The 15,334-nt window shown below is 33.0% G+C and overlaps 1 protein-coding gene across 2 annotated transcripts in view; it reads right to left on the reverse strand.

Annotated features, from left to right (window-relative positions):
- Window positions 1-15,116, reverse strand: part of LOC125056555 (sodium leak channel NALCN) — a 34,729-nt gene extending 19,613 nt beyond the window's left edge. The window contains exons 1-20 of one of the 2 annotated variants that reach the window (XM_047659710.1): window positions 14,800-15,116; window positions 14,451-14,636; window positions 14,102-14,325; window positions 13,774-13,902; window positions 13,502-13,647; window positions 13,292-13,400; window positions 12,123-12,322; window positions 11,405-11,565; window positions 9,278-9,445; window positions 8,479-8,670; window positions 8,038-8,175; window positions 6,030-6,236; window positions 5,577-5,827; window positions 5,028-5,153; window positions 4,101-4,253; window positions 3,342-3,521; window positions 2,232-2,352; window positions 672-803; window positions 207-374; window positions 73-140 (exon numbers count right to left, since the gene is read on the reverse strand). In XM_047659710.1, coding sequence (XP_047515666.1) covers window positions 73-140; window positions 207-374; window positions 672-803; window positions 2,232-2,352; window positions 3,342-3,521; window positions 4,101-4,253; window positions 5,028-5,153; window positions 5,577-5,827; window positions 6,030-6,236; window positions 8,038-8,175; window positions 8,479-8,670; window positions 9,278-9,445; window positions 11,405-11,565; window positions 12,123-12,322; window positions 13,292-13,400; window positions 13,502-13,647; window positions 13,774-13,902; window positions 14,102-14,325; window positions 14,451-14,636; window positions 14,800-14,901 — 3,161 coding nt within the window. In that variant the 5' untranslated portion in view covers window positions 14,902-15,116. Of the gene's footprint in view, window positions 1-72; window positions 141-206; window positions 375-671; window positions 804-2,231; window positions 2,353-3,341; window positions 3,522-4,100; window positions 4,290-5,027; window positions 5,154-5,576; window positions 5,828-6,029; window positions 6,237-8,037; window positions 8,176-8,478; window positions 8,671-9,277; window positions 9,446-11,404; window positions 11,566-12,122; window positions 12,323-13,291; window positions 13,401-13,501; window positions 13,648-13,773; window positions 13,903-14,101; window positions 14,326-14,450; window positions 14,637-14,799 lie in introns of both variants that reach the window. The other variant, XM_047659709.1, reaches the window with a different exon arrangement.
- Between the last annotated feature and the right edge of the window lie 218 nt (window positions 15,117-15,334).

Below are 15,334 nucleotides of genomic sequence, written 5' to 3' on the forward strand. Positions count from 1 at the left end.
AGTGTATTTTTTTAAACATAAAATGTACCATAGATTATATCATGTCAAATGTCATGTACATAGATTATTTACCTGCCACCATACAGTTGAACCCCATAGCTTGCAAAAACAAACATAAGCAAAATTAGCAGCGTCGATACCTGAAAAAAAAGTCAGCGTAAATACAGTAGAATAATTAGGTAGTTTTTAAAAATAGATATACATACCAGCAATATCTCCTTAAATCCCCGGCACAGTTCATAGACAACTTTGCGCATGTGTGGGACAAGTGTAAATATTCGTAGAGGACGCACACAACGAAGGATCAACAGCATTTGGGCTACTGAACCTGCGCGTACGCGGACCGGCATCCAACAGAGGAATGTTAAAGACACCTGAAATATAGTAATATTATTAACTCTATGCTCTGTAAGTATCACTATTGGAGCCCAAGTAGGCTATCATTAGCATACGAATTTATTTAAATTTATCAAGTGTGAAAAATTCTGACAACCACACCCATTTTATGTTATAATAAGCCATTAAAAGTTATTAATTTATGTTATATATTATAAATTTAGCAACAAATAGCATGGTGAAGCGATAAACTGCTCCTAACTCTAAACTAGTTGAATATTAATAGAAAGTGTACGTAGAGTATACGTGCGTGTACGTTATAAATTCATACGTACAATGTAAATGAATACATCCAATACGGCAGCTGCATCTTTCAGATATGCTTTGGGTGTAAAAAACAATCCATCTGCCAATATTTTCAAAGCCAACTCAAAGCTCATAAAAATCACGAAGCCATATTCCGCGATCTGAAAAAACAAAACAAGTTAGGATGAAAAATACAATATACCTATGGTCCTTATATCCTTGTAATAAAAGCAAGATGCGAATGGAGAAAGGGAGCAAAAAGAGAGGTCTGGAAATAGCTGAAGGAGACCTTCACCCGAGAAGGTGGCCCCGGTCACTGATACTGAAGGAATCTTCAATAATGAACAATAAGAAAAATATATAATACTAGCTGACCCGGCAAACGTCGTTTTGCCATGTATATCATTTATAATAAAAAAATAGGGGTTGATCGTAGAGGGGTGAAAGTTAGGGGTTGTATGTATTTTTTAATGCTGTATCATAAAAAAATAGAAATTAAAAATTTTGTCTAAAAAATAAAAATAAAAATTTAGGGGTGGACTACCCTTAACATCTGGCGGGTTGATTTGTGAATCTAAACCATTCCCAGATCCCCTTGAAGACACACAAAAAATTTCATCAAAATTGCTCCAGTCGTTTAGGAGGAGTTCAGTCACATACACACGCACACAAGAAATATATATATTAAGATATGTATATTGTATACATTGGAAATAAACGGGCTTCATAATAATTAAAAAAAGAAACATTAGCAGACATAAAACTCAGACCAAATAACTATAGGTCGGTTATCGAAAGCTGACGCGTTCACAGTACTCACACTTATGCAATTTCACTATGCAGTATGTTTAAAAATATGACTTTTTTGCCAAGCTATATTTAGTTTACTCTGGTTTTAGTAAGGTTGGGAGTTGTAAATAAATAAAAATGTGTCAAATACATATAAATATTATGTGCATACGGAGGGTGGATCTAAAAGTTCTCAGCCCGACCAAGAACGTAAAAGAGTAGTGTGTAAATAATTTTTCATTTTACGACATACGCTCCATCTAGCTCAACACACTTCACTTTTACTTCACTAACAATTCTTTCAATACTCCTCTTAGAAACACCAGTCGCATCTGATGTCAAATTAAAAATGAAATTTTTCATAAAACTGTTTTTATTAAGATACTTAAAATAATTAAAAACATTGTACACCATTTCACGAGATTGTCCTGTTAATGTTTAGACAGAATATATTTCATAAGACATTTTTTTCAAAGTATTCTAATCTCCAACCAAATAAGTAAACAATCACAGACAAAATAATGAGAAAAAAGATCAACATGTACAGTAAAGATCAACATAAACAGTAGCAAAAGCAAAACAATAACTGTCTCTTTTATACTTATAAGCTTGACCGAGCGCGAGAGAGACGGACAGTCTTTTCATGATGCATATTCAGTGTGACATCACGCCTCGCGCTAATTCACAGACACTACACAAGCACAAAGTGTAAATGTGTTGAAGCCGCCAGCTTTAGATAACATACCAATACGAAAGGGTTGTTTTTTATTTGATGTTTCAGAATTGTGATATTAACGAACCTGTAGGACCAAGTTATCCATGACCCTATAAGTTGGGGTCTCAAACATCATGGACACACATGATAGAGTCGTTACCATTATCATCACCCAGTCAAGGTACGTCACTAGGCCCAAGAAGTTACTGAAATTATTATAAAAAACTATATAAAACTTTTTTTTTTGTTTTATAACGTGCATACTTGGTTATTCTTATAATAATTATAAAAGAGTAAATTCCAATTACTATGAAAAGAATTCTAAATAAATGTTTTAGAGAGTGCCTGCGTCTGGCGACACGGGACGTAACTCCGACGATTTAAGAAATCGCCGCACTTATAAAACTAAAAAAAAACCGAGTGAGCAAAATGTACAGTCTTGGCACACACCCCTTCGTACACACCCCAGGCCAAAATGCAAGTTGAAAATGAGGTTCTCTCTTATGTCTGAAATGCTTTAGAGTCTCTAATATTATGATAACATTTTCAATCACAGCACTATCACTTAGGCTACGTTCAGATGGCAAAAATTTGACGCGCGTTTTCAAATCGCGCGACTAGACATTGTGGTATTTTCATACAACTGTTCTCAGAGAAAAAGTCTCTAGATGCAGGTGATCGCGCGTTGACGCGCGCTTTAAAATGTATGTAACGTCCGTAGACTGTTCAGTTGAGCGCGCGCTTTCATCGCGATTGTGCAATTTTTTGTGACTTGCTGTCCTAATCAGTTCAAAATGAGTGAATCGCAAGATATTGAAATCGATTTACTAATTGATGAAGTCCGGAAAAGGCCAGCGATTTGGGATATAGCTACAGAATCCTATATAAATAATATAAAAAACGACGCGCTTGGGAAGAATTGGTTTTAATTTTCTGTAATGATACCGACTCTCAGGAAGACTTTGTAATATAACCACAAAATAATAGCTTCTTCCACGTCCCTTTTTCAAGCTCTATCGAAAGACTGACGAGCTCTCACAATACGCAACGCGCGTTATCGCTTGTCATCTGAACCCTTAATAAATTTGATCGCGCGTTGACCTGCGTTAACGCGCGTTACATGTGAACTTTGCCTAACACTAGAACCCATACCGCATGGGCCGTTGCACTACCGGCGGCTAAAGGCATTACTTACTGAAAACTCTTATAGTGAACTTTTCGTTCATTTCCTGTGACTGGATCTCTTAAACGAGCGTCATATCTGGCGTCGACAATCGCACGACAAATTTTACGAAACCGTGACTCTCTGGGTACGATCAATAGAGGCGTGTCGAATAATGGATGGTTCTCTCTTAGATCTTCTTCGCGTTGATTTCTGAAATAAAAATAAATAGTAGCAGCAGATAGTAGTTAATTGCCAGAATGTTTCAAGGAGCCGGTCTAATTATTTGTATTTTTAGTTGTAACACGATTAACATTAAAAAAGGAATAGTCGAGAAAGTTCGTTATTTTCAATTATGATTATACGATCGTTGATAAATTATAAAAAGAGAACAAATAATAATTTCATTCTTTGTAATAGAATATTGACTAACGCCTTGAAACTTGAACCTGTTTCTATATATTATTATTTGTGTATCAAATTTTCGCATTATAAAGAACGAAGAATGAATACTTTGAGTGATGGAAATTTCAAAAGTATTTTTAAAATCACCATTGTAATTAGTAGTAATTGTTTGTTCCTTGTGTTCAATTGTTTTTGTGTTGGTATCAATTATTAATATATACATGTATATCTGTTTATTTTACTTGTATTGTCTGCTCTTACATTTATAAAAATTAAATAAAAATTCTTATCTATTTAATGAAACTTTTCCTATTATAACCTTTATCAATATATGTTGAATATATCTTGTATGAATAATGTGTCTGCATGCTTACAAATAGGACATACCTTCTCATTTCCGCCTGCTGCCTCTTAGCCTGCAACAACCGTATATCCAAATACGGCGGCCGAGCTCTGGAAGAGGGTACAACTCGTGACGCAGCTCCAATGTCCCCATTCTCCAAAAGATGCTCGTAGGTCTGCTTCAGTTTGATGGAACCGCTGCGGACCGAACGCCGGATTGATCTTGAACCGAATCTGATTCAAGTTTATTCGATTTAGCGGAAAAAACTTATCGGCTCCAGGAAATCGAAAATAGTGAAACGTAAAATCCAATAGCCAAAAAATTTTAACAGCGGTCAGTGGATATTTTGGTACTAAACGGAACGTGTAAGGGAGCGTTCAAGTATTACGTAACGAATTTGGGGAGGGGGGGTCCTTTTGCAAAACGGAACGATACGGGGCGGGGAATTGAATTACGCGTTATCTACTATATAAAAATAAGTCGGGTTTTCCTTCCTGACGCTATAACTCCAGAACGCACGAACCGATTTCCACGGTTTTGCATTCGTTGGAAAGGTCTCGGGCTCCGTGAGGTTTATAGCAAAGAAAATTCAGGAAAAAATTCAACAGAAAAGCGGGATCACCAAACGAAATGTTACATAAAACGAAACCATCTGGAGGCGAAACGGAGTTCGCCGAGTTTGCTAGTTGTTAATATTATTTTCGACTTTCCAGTACTAAAACACCACATAATGGTAACTTTAAGGTATAAAGAGTCACTAGGTGGTTACGGCGCGTTACAATGGGGGGGGGGGGGGGTCAATAATCTCCAAAAATTGCGTGACGTAATACTTGAACGCTCCCTTATACAGTCCTAGAGAGATACAAAATATTTCAGCTTTATAGGCACAGAAATATGATAAAATATTAGCCTAATAAAAATGGGTCTACCCCAGACGGGTTACACGACTTAAGAAAATAAGAAATGTTTACTTTTTTTGGTCTACCCGCAGTTGTTTTGCACTCGATACAGTCCCTTGTGACTTCAGCCCAGATTTGCCACCCGTTGCCAATAACGCTGAGTCACCTAGAACTAGACGCCTATGGTTGTTCGAGTCACTGAAACATTATATCAATCAAAAGAGTGTCCCTCTTATAACTGATCAAGAAGATAAAAAATATCACATGGAAACTATTTTTCTGAGAATCATTTTATATAAAGATATTTTGGTTTTTAAAAAGTTTACGTAACTTAGTGAAAACTTAGGGCAGAGGGCAGCCAACATGTTCTTTTTTGTTCACAAAAACTTGAATAAAAGCAAGGGTATGAAGTATATTTTTTTAAATTATAAATTAACAGACCTATGGAAACAAAAGCCAAAAGCAAAGCTACATAAAGTATAGAGAAAAAAGAAATAAATATAAAAAAAACTCTACCTTGCAACAAAAGAGCACGGCTGTCATGTATACCTGTCAATTTAAAAGAAAACTTAAAATCAACATAAAAAAATAATAATTTTAAATGTAGAATTATAAATTTACTTAATAATCGAAGCCACAACATGTCTCCTAAGCGCAGAGCTTGGGCGTTGCGCCGGTGGTGCCACAACTAGTGTTTTTACCAGACATCGCTTTCGATATGGAAAGGCGATCTTATCGACACCGATATATTCAAAAGCGCGTCTGGATAGATCCCCTGCTATCGTACGTCCACCGATAGGACCCCCCACCATACCACCTTCTTCCTCACCCTCAACCTCACATACGAATTGACGCATGAAGGATTCTCGAACCTGAAAGATTCGATTCCCTTGAATTAAAGAGATACAAATTTAATTTGTTAAGATATCTTTGTTGTAAATCATGACATATATAACCTTTTTTATGTTAATATAAGAAAATCTGTGAATTTCTATACCTACCTCTAAGTTAATGAAAAAATTGTCTGTTCTTCCTATTTTAAAAAGTCACAGAATAAGCACAGTGTTCTCTTACCTTTGGCAAATTAAAATCTCCGGGTACTTTATGCAATTTGGTCATTTGTGGACTATCCGGAAATTTCTCGAAGATTCTAAGACGAAAAGGCAAGGTTTCTTTAATCTCTGCACTCTGCTGTCTATAGCGCAGCTGCTTCAACTTTTTGATATCTTCATCTAATTCTAAGTTATCAAGAATCACGGCTACGAAAAGTGACAGCACAATCTGAAATAATGAAAATGTTTATTGAGAATAAAATTTTAATACAGTAAAAGCTCCCTATTCGCGCTTCCTTTATTCGCGTTTTCACTATTCGCGGATTAAAAAAATGCAACCCGATTTCTTTATTCGCGGCAAAAAATTTCTTTATTCGCGGATCTAAAATTTCATACAAAATTCCAATAGGTGTTTAACGCAATATCATATAGATAATATGGAGTGTAATCCTGATATGAAAGTTGCTGGAAGAAATTTGACATAGCAAAATGCATCGTAAACATAAAAGAATCATTGGACGAACTGAAACCACACACATTGAAGTCATGCTGGAAAAAACTATGGCCTGCTCTGACTGCGGAAACTGACGAAGAATTCGTGCAAGTTCAAACTTTGACTGCAAACATAGCCGAAATTGCAAATGGAATAAGACGAGATGGGTTCGAACAGACAGAATCAAGTGACATTCAGGAATTGCTTGAATCGCAAGATGAAGATTTGACTGAAACCGACTTGGAGGGAATGTTAAATTCACAGCCCATTGAAGAAGAGGCTTCAACTAGCACTAAAAATGTGACATTTACTCTAAGCATGAGGATAATGATTACATAATGTTTAATAACATCAATAAAATTGATTTTCTTATATATTTGTGTTTTTTATTTTGGCACCTAGGAACGTATCCCCTATAAACCCATATAAATTACCATTCTGTATTCACGGTTTCTGTATTCGCGGCATATTTATGGAACGTATACCCCGCGAATAAAGAGATTTTACTGTATATATAAATTACGTGTCACGTTATTTGTCCGCTATGGACTCCTAAACTACCGAACCGATATCAATCAAATTTGCACACTGTGTGTAGTTTGATCCAACTTAAAAGATAGGATAGCTTACATCTCAATTTACACCCGCAATATTATTTTATTGCAACATATTTGTTTTTATTTGAAAGTCACAATTCTAACAGATAGCGCTGTGTTGAAAGTTTCACAAAGGCTACAATTTAATGGCATAACCACCAAAAAAGCATGGTGGCTGGTCTGCTAGTATATTATATATTTTGAAGTGTAGAGAAAATATATATGATATTAAAATGTGTACTGCTACCCATTGTATCTGAAAATGGATAGATGACCAATTAAACGTACAGTGCGAATCATCTGTAATAATATACTAATCTGAAATGATTGGTTCTAAAATTCTTTATAGCTCGCACAGCACACCTAGGCTGAGATACAGAGACATTATTAACACGGTCAAAGTTCGGTCTAAGCCGAATCGCGGCCAAACCAAGTCTACATTATCGCATTCATATACATTATTCTTTCAAACATTTCATCAAACTTTGCGAAGAATGTCTAATTAATTGTTTTTGGTATCATAGAAAACTTTTTACTAATCTATGTAGCTATATAAAATGTAATAATAGTATAGTGTAAAAGGTATTTATTGCAAAAACATGTTTGCAAGAAAAAATTAATATTTATTATATTTCTATATATCTGCTAGTGTAGAAATGTAACTAACAATTAGTTTTACCAATAAAATAGAAGTGCGAAATATTTATCATTTAAAACAATTTATTTATTTAACCTTGTATTTTAAAGTTTTATTTGTGTAATGTGAAACACGTTACTTAATTAATTATTGTATTTTGAATATAATGATTGGTGGCACTAGAATCACAGTTTACTCTTATATATTTTTTTGTTATTTTTGGTTTTATCTTTAGTGTGTTGATCTCTGTATTTTGCAGTTTTGATATATGGCAATAATATTTAAAATATAAAAATAAGCTTACCAATGTGACAAATAAGTGGTATAGTATGAAGTAAATCGCAACGAGTGGTGTTAACGTCTGACTTGTTCGAACCATTGTCTCATCCATAACTTCGACCCAAGCTTCTTGAGTCAATATTTGGAACATGGACATGAATGCCTGCGAATTATAAGTGTAAATAAATAATTTTATTTATTTTAGATTGTTAATTATCTGTCACGTGTCAAAACTGACGTTTTATTTAATTGTAAGATTGAGAGTTTGTTAGTCTGTGGAAAAAGACGCGAGTTTGGCTTATCATTAAGAAGCATTTTTTATTAGAATATTTTCTGATTTTAATCGGGAATTTAATTAAAATAATTGTATTGCAGGACTTTAATGAAATAACAAACTCGGCCAAGACACGTGAGCGATAAGGACAAAATATTTGATAGCTAGTTAAATAACCATTTTACTACTTACCTCAGGAAACGTCTCAAACTTGGTAAACTCGCAGAGAAAGCAAAAGAGCTGCATTGATATCGACGAACTGATAATTAGTAAGCACATGGTAAAGATAATTAGACTCCCCAGTTTTTTACCCGGACCGAATATTTTGTACACGAATCCTTCTAACAGTGGCGACGCTTTTATCAACCTTACGATTCGTAGAACCTGAAAATGATATTAAGCAAATATCAATGATCATATTTTTATAAGTTACATGAATGATCTATGAATGAAGTCAAGAACAATGGGCCAATAAACGCCGAAATTTACCGCACATTTCCGCGTTTATTTAAAGAAAAAAACAAATTCAAAAAAAGCAAATAATATTAATTACTTTTTTTCTTATACAAATATACTCAAAGCCGTTTCCCGTATTAACCCCAAATCACTTCATATCTTCAAACAATGACAGAAATGGGGAAATGCAGTACCCGATCAAGATTTTCTATCGAACTAGGCTAAAATATATATATATATATATATATATATATATATATATATATATATATATATATATTTTAATATACTCGGAATCAAAAGAAATAACCACTTTATATACATCACAAATAACAAAACAGGTAAAAGTAAGACAAACGATGTATGCGGTCTTAAAAGCAGTTTCAGTCGGACAACTGCTATCGACGTTTTGGGTCTAATACCGGGTTCCTTACGATTTCTTCCTTCACCATACGTGCAAGTGTTATGCAAAAACATAACACAAGTTAATACAAATACCTGACTAGGAAATATAACCAGTATATTATAATCTTACTTGAAAATATGTAAATCCAGACATATACAATTGCGGTATTATATGAATAGTTGTTCCGATAGCCAACAACAGCTCAAACTTGTGTACTGAATGTTTGAAGTACCCCTTCCATCCGAGGCACCATATTTTCATAAGTGCTTCCAAGTCCAAAAATATTGTGAATGCAATCTGTAAATACATATTCAATTCAATTTCAAATACCATCAGTAATAAGTACGTTATGTAAAAAGTTTAACAATTCATCAAAACCATAATTAAAACATTTAGTTTTCGTTTAGTTACTGGTATAAATAAAAAGGAATCGCAAAATATATTGAAAATATACCAATTTCAGTAATTTATTACTTGAAATCTGAAGAAGGTTTTTATGGAAAACCCTAAAAATCTGGTTTTATTCTATACATGATGGGCTAAGTAAAAGAATCATATTAAGGCGAAACGAAGTTAGCGGGTTCAGCTACTTAGCTAGCTTAGCTTTTTGCGCCAGTCAATACGCTTATTTAACAGATTTTTGCCAGAATTAATTACACCCTACAATACAATTTATCTGTCTTATTGTCACATTTATTTATTTATACATTCTAAAACAATGTGTATGCCTAAAAAATACAAGAAAATATGATAGGGTAAACTTCCAGTCATTGGACGCTACCAGACATTGGACAGAACACAATAAAATCTTAAAAATTAAGGTTGCTCTAAAAATACCAACATTGGAATTAATTTCTTTCTAAACTCTGCTTTTTGACAATACTCAATAGTTCAAAACATTTTTAATAGCAGTAGTAGTTAATTTTTGTTTACTTTTGTTGGCGTCCTAACGGTCGGCGGTATTTCTAGAGAAAAATAAAGAATTCGGTAAGTTTATCAACAAAGTTTATAGCAGTTAATTTTCTTTTCGTTAATCCCATATGCTTAGCCGTTTACACAGTAAAGCATTATCGTATTTACCATAGAATTTATAGGAATTGGTGACCTTAAAACATAATTTTTAGGTTATAATGGACTGTCCAACGATTCAAATTTTTTAATGTTAAAATCTAATTAATGGACAGGTGTTCAATAACTGTGTTATTGAAATTGAAATAAATTTAAGCTATTATAGACTCTCCTACCTTTATTTTTAAGCAAAAGCAACTATTTTTTATATTATTGCTTATAGACATTTTCTACTAGTCTTTGGACAGAGTGTCCCACGACTCATATTAATGTGTCCAATAACTAGATGGCTGCAGGTAATCTTGGATAGCGGTGTTCAGAAGATAAAAGAATGCCTAAGGGGAAAAAGAAAGACTACTTTAACTTTTACTAATCCTACTACTTTAAATCTAGCACTTAATGAAATAAGAGAAACTGGTAAAATTCGAGAAATAGCGCGAAAATACAATATTCCCAAGTCCTTACATTTCAAACTCAAAAACCCAACCCATAGAACATCATTTGGTCCACCTCCCGTTCTGACTGAAGAAGAGGAGCGTACTTTAGAGGTTTGGATAAAGGAAGTTATGAAGAAAGGATTATTTTGTAATAAATGTAATTACGAACAGTTTATACTTTATTTATTTCCTTTAAAGGCAGATATCATTGACTATTTTGGTATTTAAAAAGTTTATTACAGTGCTGTCCATTAACTAGTTAAAGCTGTCCAACATTAAAAATTCTGTCCAATGACTATATATTTTATAGCTTTTTTTTAACAGGATTTTTTTCGCGTGTTTGATCTTAAATGCTGTTTTTAAGAATGTATTAAACAAAGTTACTTATTAAACTAATAAAATAACAAAAATATTAGCAGGGATTTTAGTAAATGTGTTCATAAACTATTTAAAACCTTGAAATGCTCGTTAATTGTCCAATGACTGGTAGTTTACCCCTATCATAAATTTAACACACATACACATCAATTACATTAGAACATATCAAAGGAAAAAATTAAACAAACAACCACAAAATTAATATTAAATACAACAAAACAAAAAATAATAATAATAATAATAACTAAAAAATTAATAAAAATAACATTGAAACTCTTTAAAGTGTTTCGACTAACGCAGTAAGAACAGTTATAAACAGATTGAAATTTTTTCTTGTTATCAGTTCGAAAACTTAATAAATGATAACACTTACTTCTATATAATAGTATTTCTCGTAAAAGAATTCGCGAGGATTGTCGTCGTGTTTGAAGTCCATTGTGGCCGTGATAATACCGTTTGCCAAAACCACACCCATAACTAACAGTCGAAAATAGGCTGACCTCAGCATTTTGTGTAGGATTTCAGGTGCACTTCCTAAAAAGTTTAAGTGAAGATCTTGAATTTGTATCCGCATTTGTATATTTTATTGCATTATAATTATCTTTTAGCCAAATTTCCATCTCTTGTTAATTACGTACAATTTTTTGCTCACAAGTTCTACATTAAAACAAATGATTTACAAATCTAAATGCGAATTAATTTCATAAATTACTTAACGTGACAATCACGAATGAGAAGTTTTATGTAAAAGCTTTAAATCTCTGTATAAAGAGCTTTAATGTTACACTTGTTACAGTTACATTATATTAAAAAGAAGTGATTTAGAAACGCACAGAGCAATGAATAAACTTTCTTAGTTTTTCTGAGCGCGAACTCCCTTATCTGTCAAAACAATCAAGTGATTGGGAAAACGAGCAGGCTAATTTAAATAAAGTGTTATCTTCCCCCCGATGTACCCTTATAACACCGAGGGCCTCACGGTTGTATTGCCGGCTTTTGAGTGTATTTTCTCACACTACGCTAAAATCTAGTATTTCAATAAAATTTATCCAGTATATTTTTTTTTATGTGCCTGAACTAAAAAATCTCACCGGAATGTTTGTTCTCATCAATCGTAACTAGTTTCCATCCGCTATCGTCTCCAGTGAAAAACTGAGTTGTACTACTCTTTGTAATGGGATTCCTCACACCCCACATCTGCTGGAACTGCACTCTTATTTCATTGAATGTCTCCGTAATTACAGCAATAAATACATTCTTCACCAGCCAAGCCAGAAAGAATATCATAGTACTGAAAAAATATACAAAACCATTACGCAATACTTTTTTGACATCCAACACCTTTTGTCTTCAGTCACCGTGACCACGCATGCTGTAAAGCACGCTAAACGTCGGTTAAATTTAAAATTATGTTATGTAATTGTAAATTTATAATAATATTTTTTTAATTAATCCGGTAAAAAAGTGTTGAATGTGTAAAGGTTATGTCAATAAAAGACAATACTACATTACGCAATAGTTAAAATTTTGTCTAAATATTTTTGCAAATTTTTTATTAACGCTCAAACAATTTTTAAGTTCTTAGGTTGTTGCGTACATTTTAATATACGTATATAGAATAAAAAACAATTAGATTTTCATTAAAATAATCAATGATCCAGTGGCACAACAGCCCTATATGGCTCATGCCCTAAGTTGCATTGCATCCGTTTCGATAATTTTTTTACTGACAATAAGGTGATCAGTATTTCGTGCTTAGAAACGTAGATTTAATTGCGTACATAGAAAGAATAATTCATTGGCACAGGCTGGAATCGAACGCACGAACAAAACGTTATTCAAACGAATAATTTATTACGTTATTTTCATAACTCGACTTTTCGCGCGTTTTTTATCGTGGTCAACGAGAGACGAGTAATGAATTCATAAAATTGCCTTGATGTTGGATTTTAATCTACACATCAAACGGATCTATCGGATTTGTATTGACATCGTCACGTGACTAAGCGTGTCATTCTGTTCGTAGCCTTTTTGCTCTACTGTTTATTGTAATTTATTTTAACTAAACTTTATATTGTCTATAGTAAGTTATTATATAGAAAATATTGGTATACTACCTACTATTACTACTATTGGCCTACTTAATGTTCCTTAGATGTAGCAAAATATTACTAAATATAATTCAAAAGAGAAAAAATGCTCAACGTTTATTTGGAAAGACGATAAACGTGAAACACTGAAACGTATTTATGTTGTATACCTGAAGTATAAAGCTGATCTCCATGTTGGTAACGAGTCAATTGCGCGATACATTATAAAAACCCAGCCTTCTTGGGATGACGCTTGGTAAACCGTGAATAAACTGGTAGCTAAAAACAATAAATTTATATAAATACTTTGAAAATACCTGATTTTCCACCTCCAAAATATTAAGAGGCTCTAATAATAAATAAATCTTACCAAGACTTACCAAACTCTTCAAAACCATTGAACCCCATAATGTATTTAGACAAGTTGAGTTTCATACACTTCATGCCCTTGGAACACTGGTAACCAGAATTGGGCTCCGGTGAACAAAATGTATCCGGAATCGCTAGAGAATTTATTGTGATTTCACTGAAATGAAATAAGATTAATGACAACAAAATATTAAATAAATCCATTAAAAATGCTTAAAAGTTTTTGTCAGACTAATGGAATATGCTTAGTCTAATTAACAACACAACAGTCTAATCAACTTACTTTGGATCAGTGTCATTTCTAACACAATGGTGTGTTAACTCTCCAAAAAATTGAACTCCTAATAAACTGTATAATGACATAAAGAAGAGAAAGAACAGAGTTACATTGTATATTTGTTGACTTGATCTCCTGCAAAAACAAAATAAAGTATTAATACCCATGATTCTAATTAGACTCAACTATTTTAAATTTTAGTTAGTTAACTATGCTATCTATAACTGGCAACATAATATTCAGATGATTTGTTCATCTTTTATTCAAACAATTGAAATAAAAACTTAACATTACATTAGGTTTAAAATAAAAATCTTAAATAAATTGTTCTTACTTGAATATTTGGTTTATCCTGGACTTAGGCATAGAAAACTTCAAAAAGACCCTCAAAAACCTTATCATAATCAGTGGTCTTGGTGCTCTAAGTATACTTAAATAACTATATCTTGGCACAATTCCAGTCAATTCAAACATCTGAAGTAAAACTGATACCCAGAGAAAAAATACCATGGAAGCATCAAACTGGCACCAGTGGTCCTTTAAATAGGCAACATCACCCTAAAATTGTGGTATAACTGTCACTTGTTAAGTTTCTACATTAGTTATCTTACTTTAAAATTCATAATTAGTATTAACTTAATTCATTACACATTCAACTTTTAAAAAAGTAAACATCTACAAACCCTCAAAATTCCTCTTATGTGCATCTTAGCAATCATCTCTGCAGTAAACAAAAGTGTTACAGTGCAATCGACAGAAAATGTAACTATTTGCATAATTGGATATTTTTCAAAGGTCTTTGGAGTATTGGCAGAAACCGATATCAAACTTAAAAGAGCACAAAACCTTAAAATTCTTCTAACCCAATTCTGCAACAACATAATTAAAATAGTTAATTACAAAGGAAAAAATATGCTTTACTAGCTTATAAGTATAAGTGTTATAAGTTTTTCATTGGAATTTTAACTCATATAACGGTATAGATAGTCGGGTGGCCTGTCCTGTCTTAAAGTAATTAAAAAATCAATGTACCTTATTCACCCATTCTATATCGGCACTTTCATTAAGCGACTCTTCCGGCCCATAATCTGCTAGTACCGGTTCGCCTTTAAGGCTTTGCTTTCTTCCCAACATTTTTATATTTTTGAAGATAATTTTTATGGCTTGTTTTCACGATGGTCTCAAACTTTGAATTTTTTGAAAACAGGAAATATCCTGCTGACTCTTACTTGCTTATAGACTAACGAAAAGTACATGGTTTAGTATAAGCAAGCCAATTTCCTAAAATTATAAATATTGTGATTGTACTTGAGGTACCGTCTTTTTGAGAAAAATCAATGATTGTGTCACAGATTCAGGGTTCACAACCTGAAGCCAGGCAGTTATCGTACCAGGGCCGTAAAATTATCGTATATGTGATCCATATACGATAAATTATCGTACAGTCAGGAAAATGGCTAAAAATACTTTAAAAATCATATGAAACGTGAAAATAAAATGTTGCAAACGATTTATAGTTTAAATCTTGTAAACTTGTGTTTTTCAAATTGAAAAAAATAATACTTAA

This window comes from Pieris napi, chromosome 15, assembly GCF_905475465.1.
Source record: "Pieris napi chromosome 15, ilPieNapi1.2, whole genome shotgun sequence".
Taxonomy (NCBI): Eukaryota; Metazoa; Arthropoda; class Insecta; order Lepidoptera; family Pieridae; genus Pieris; species Pieris napi.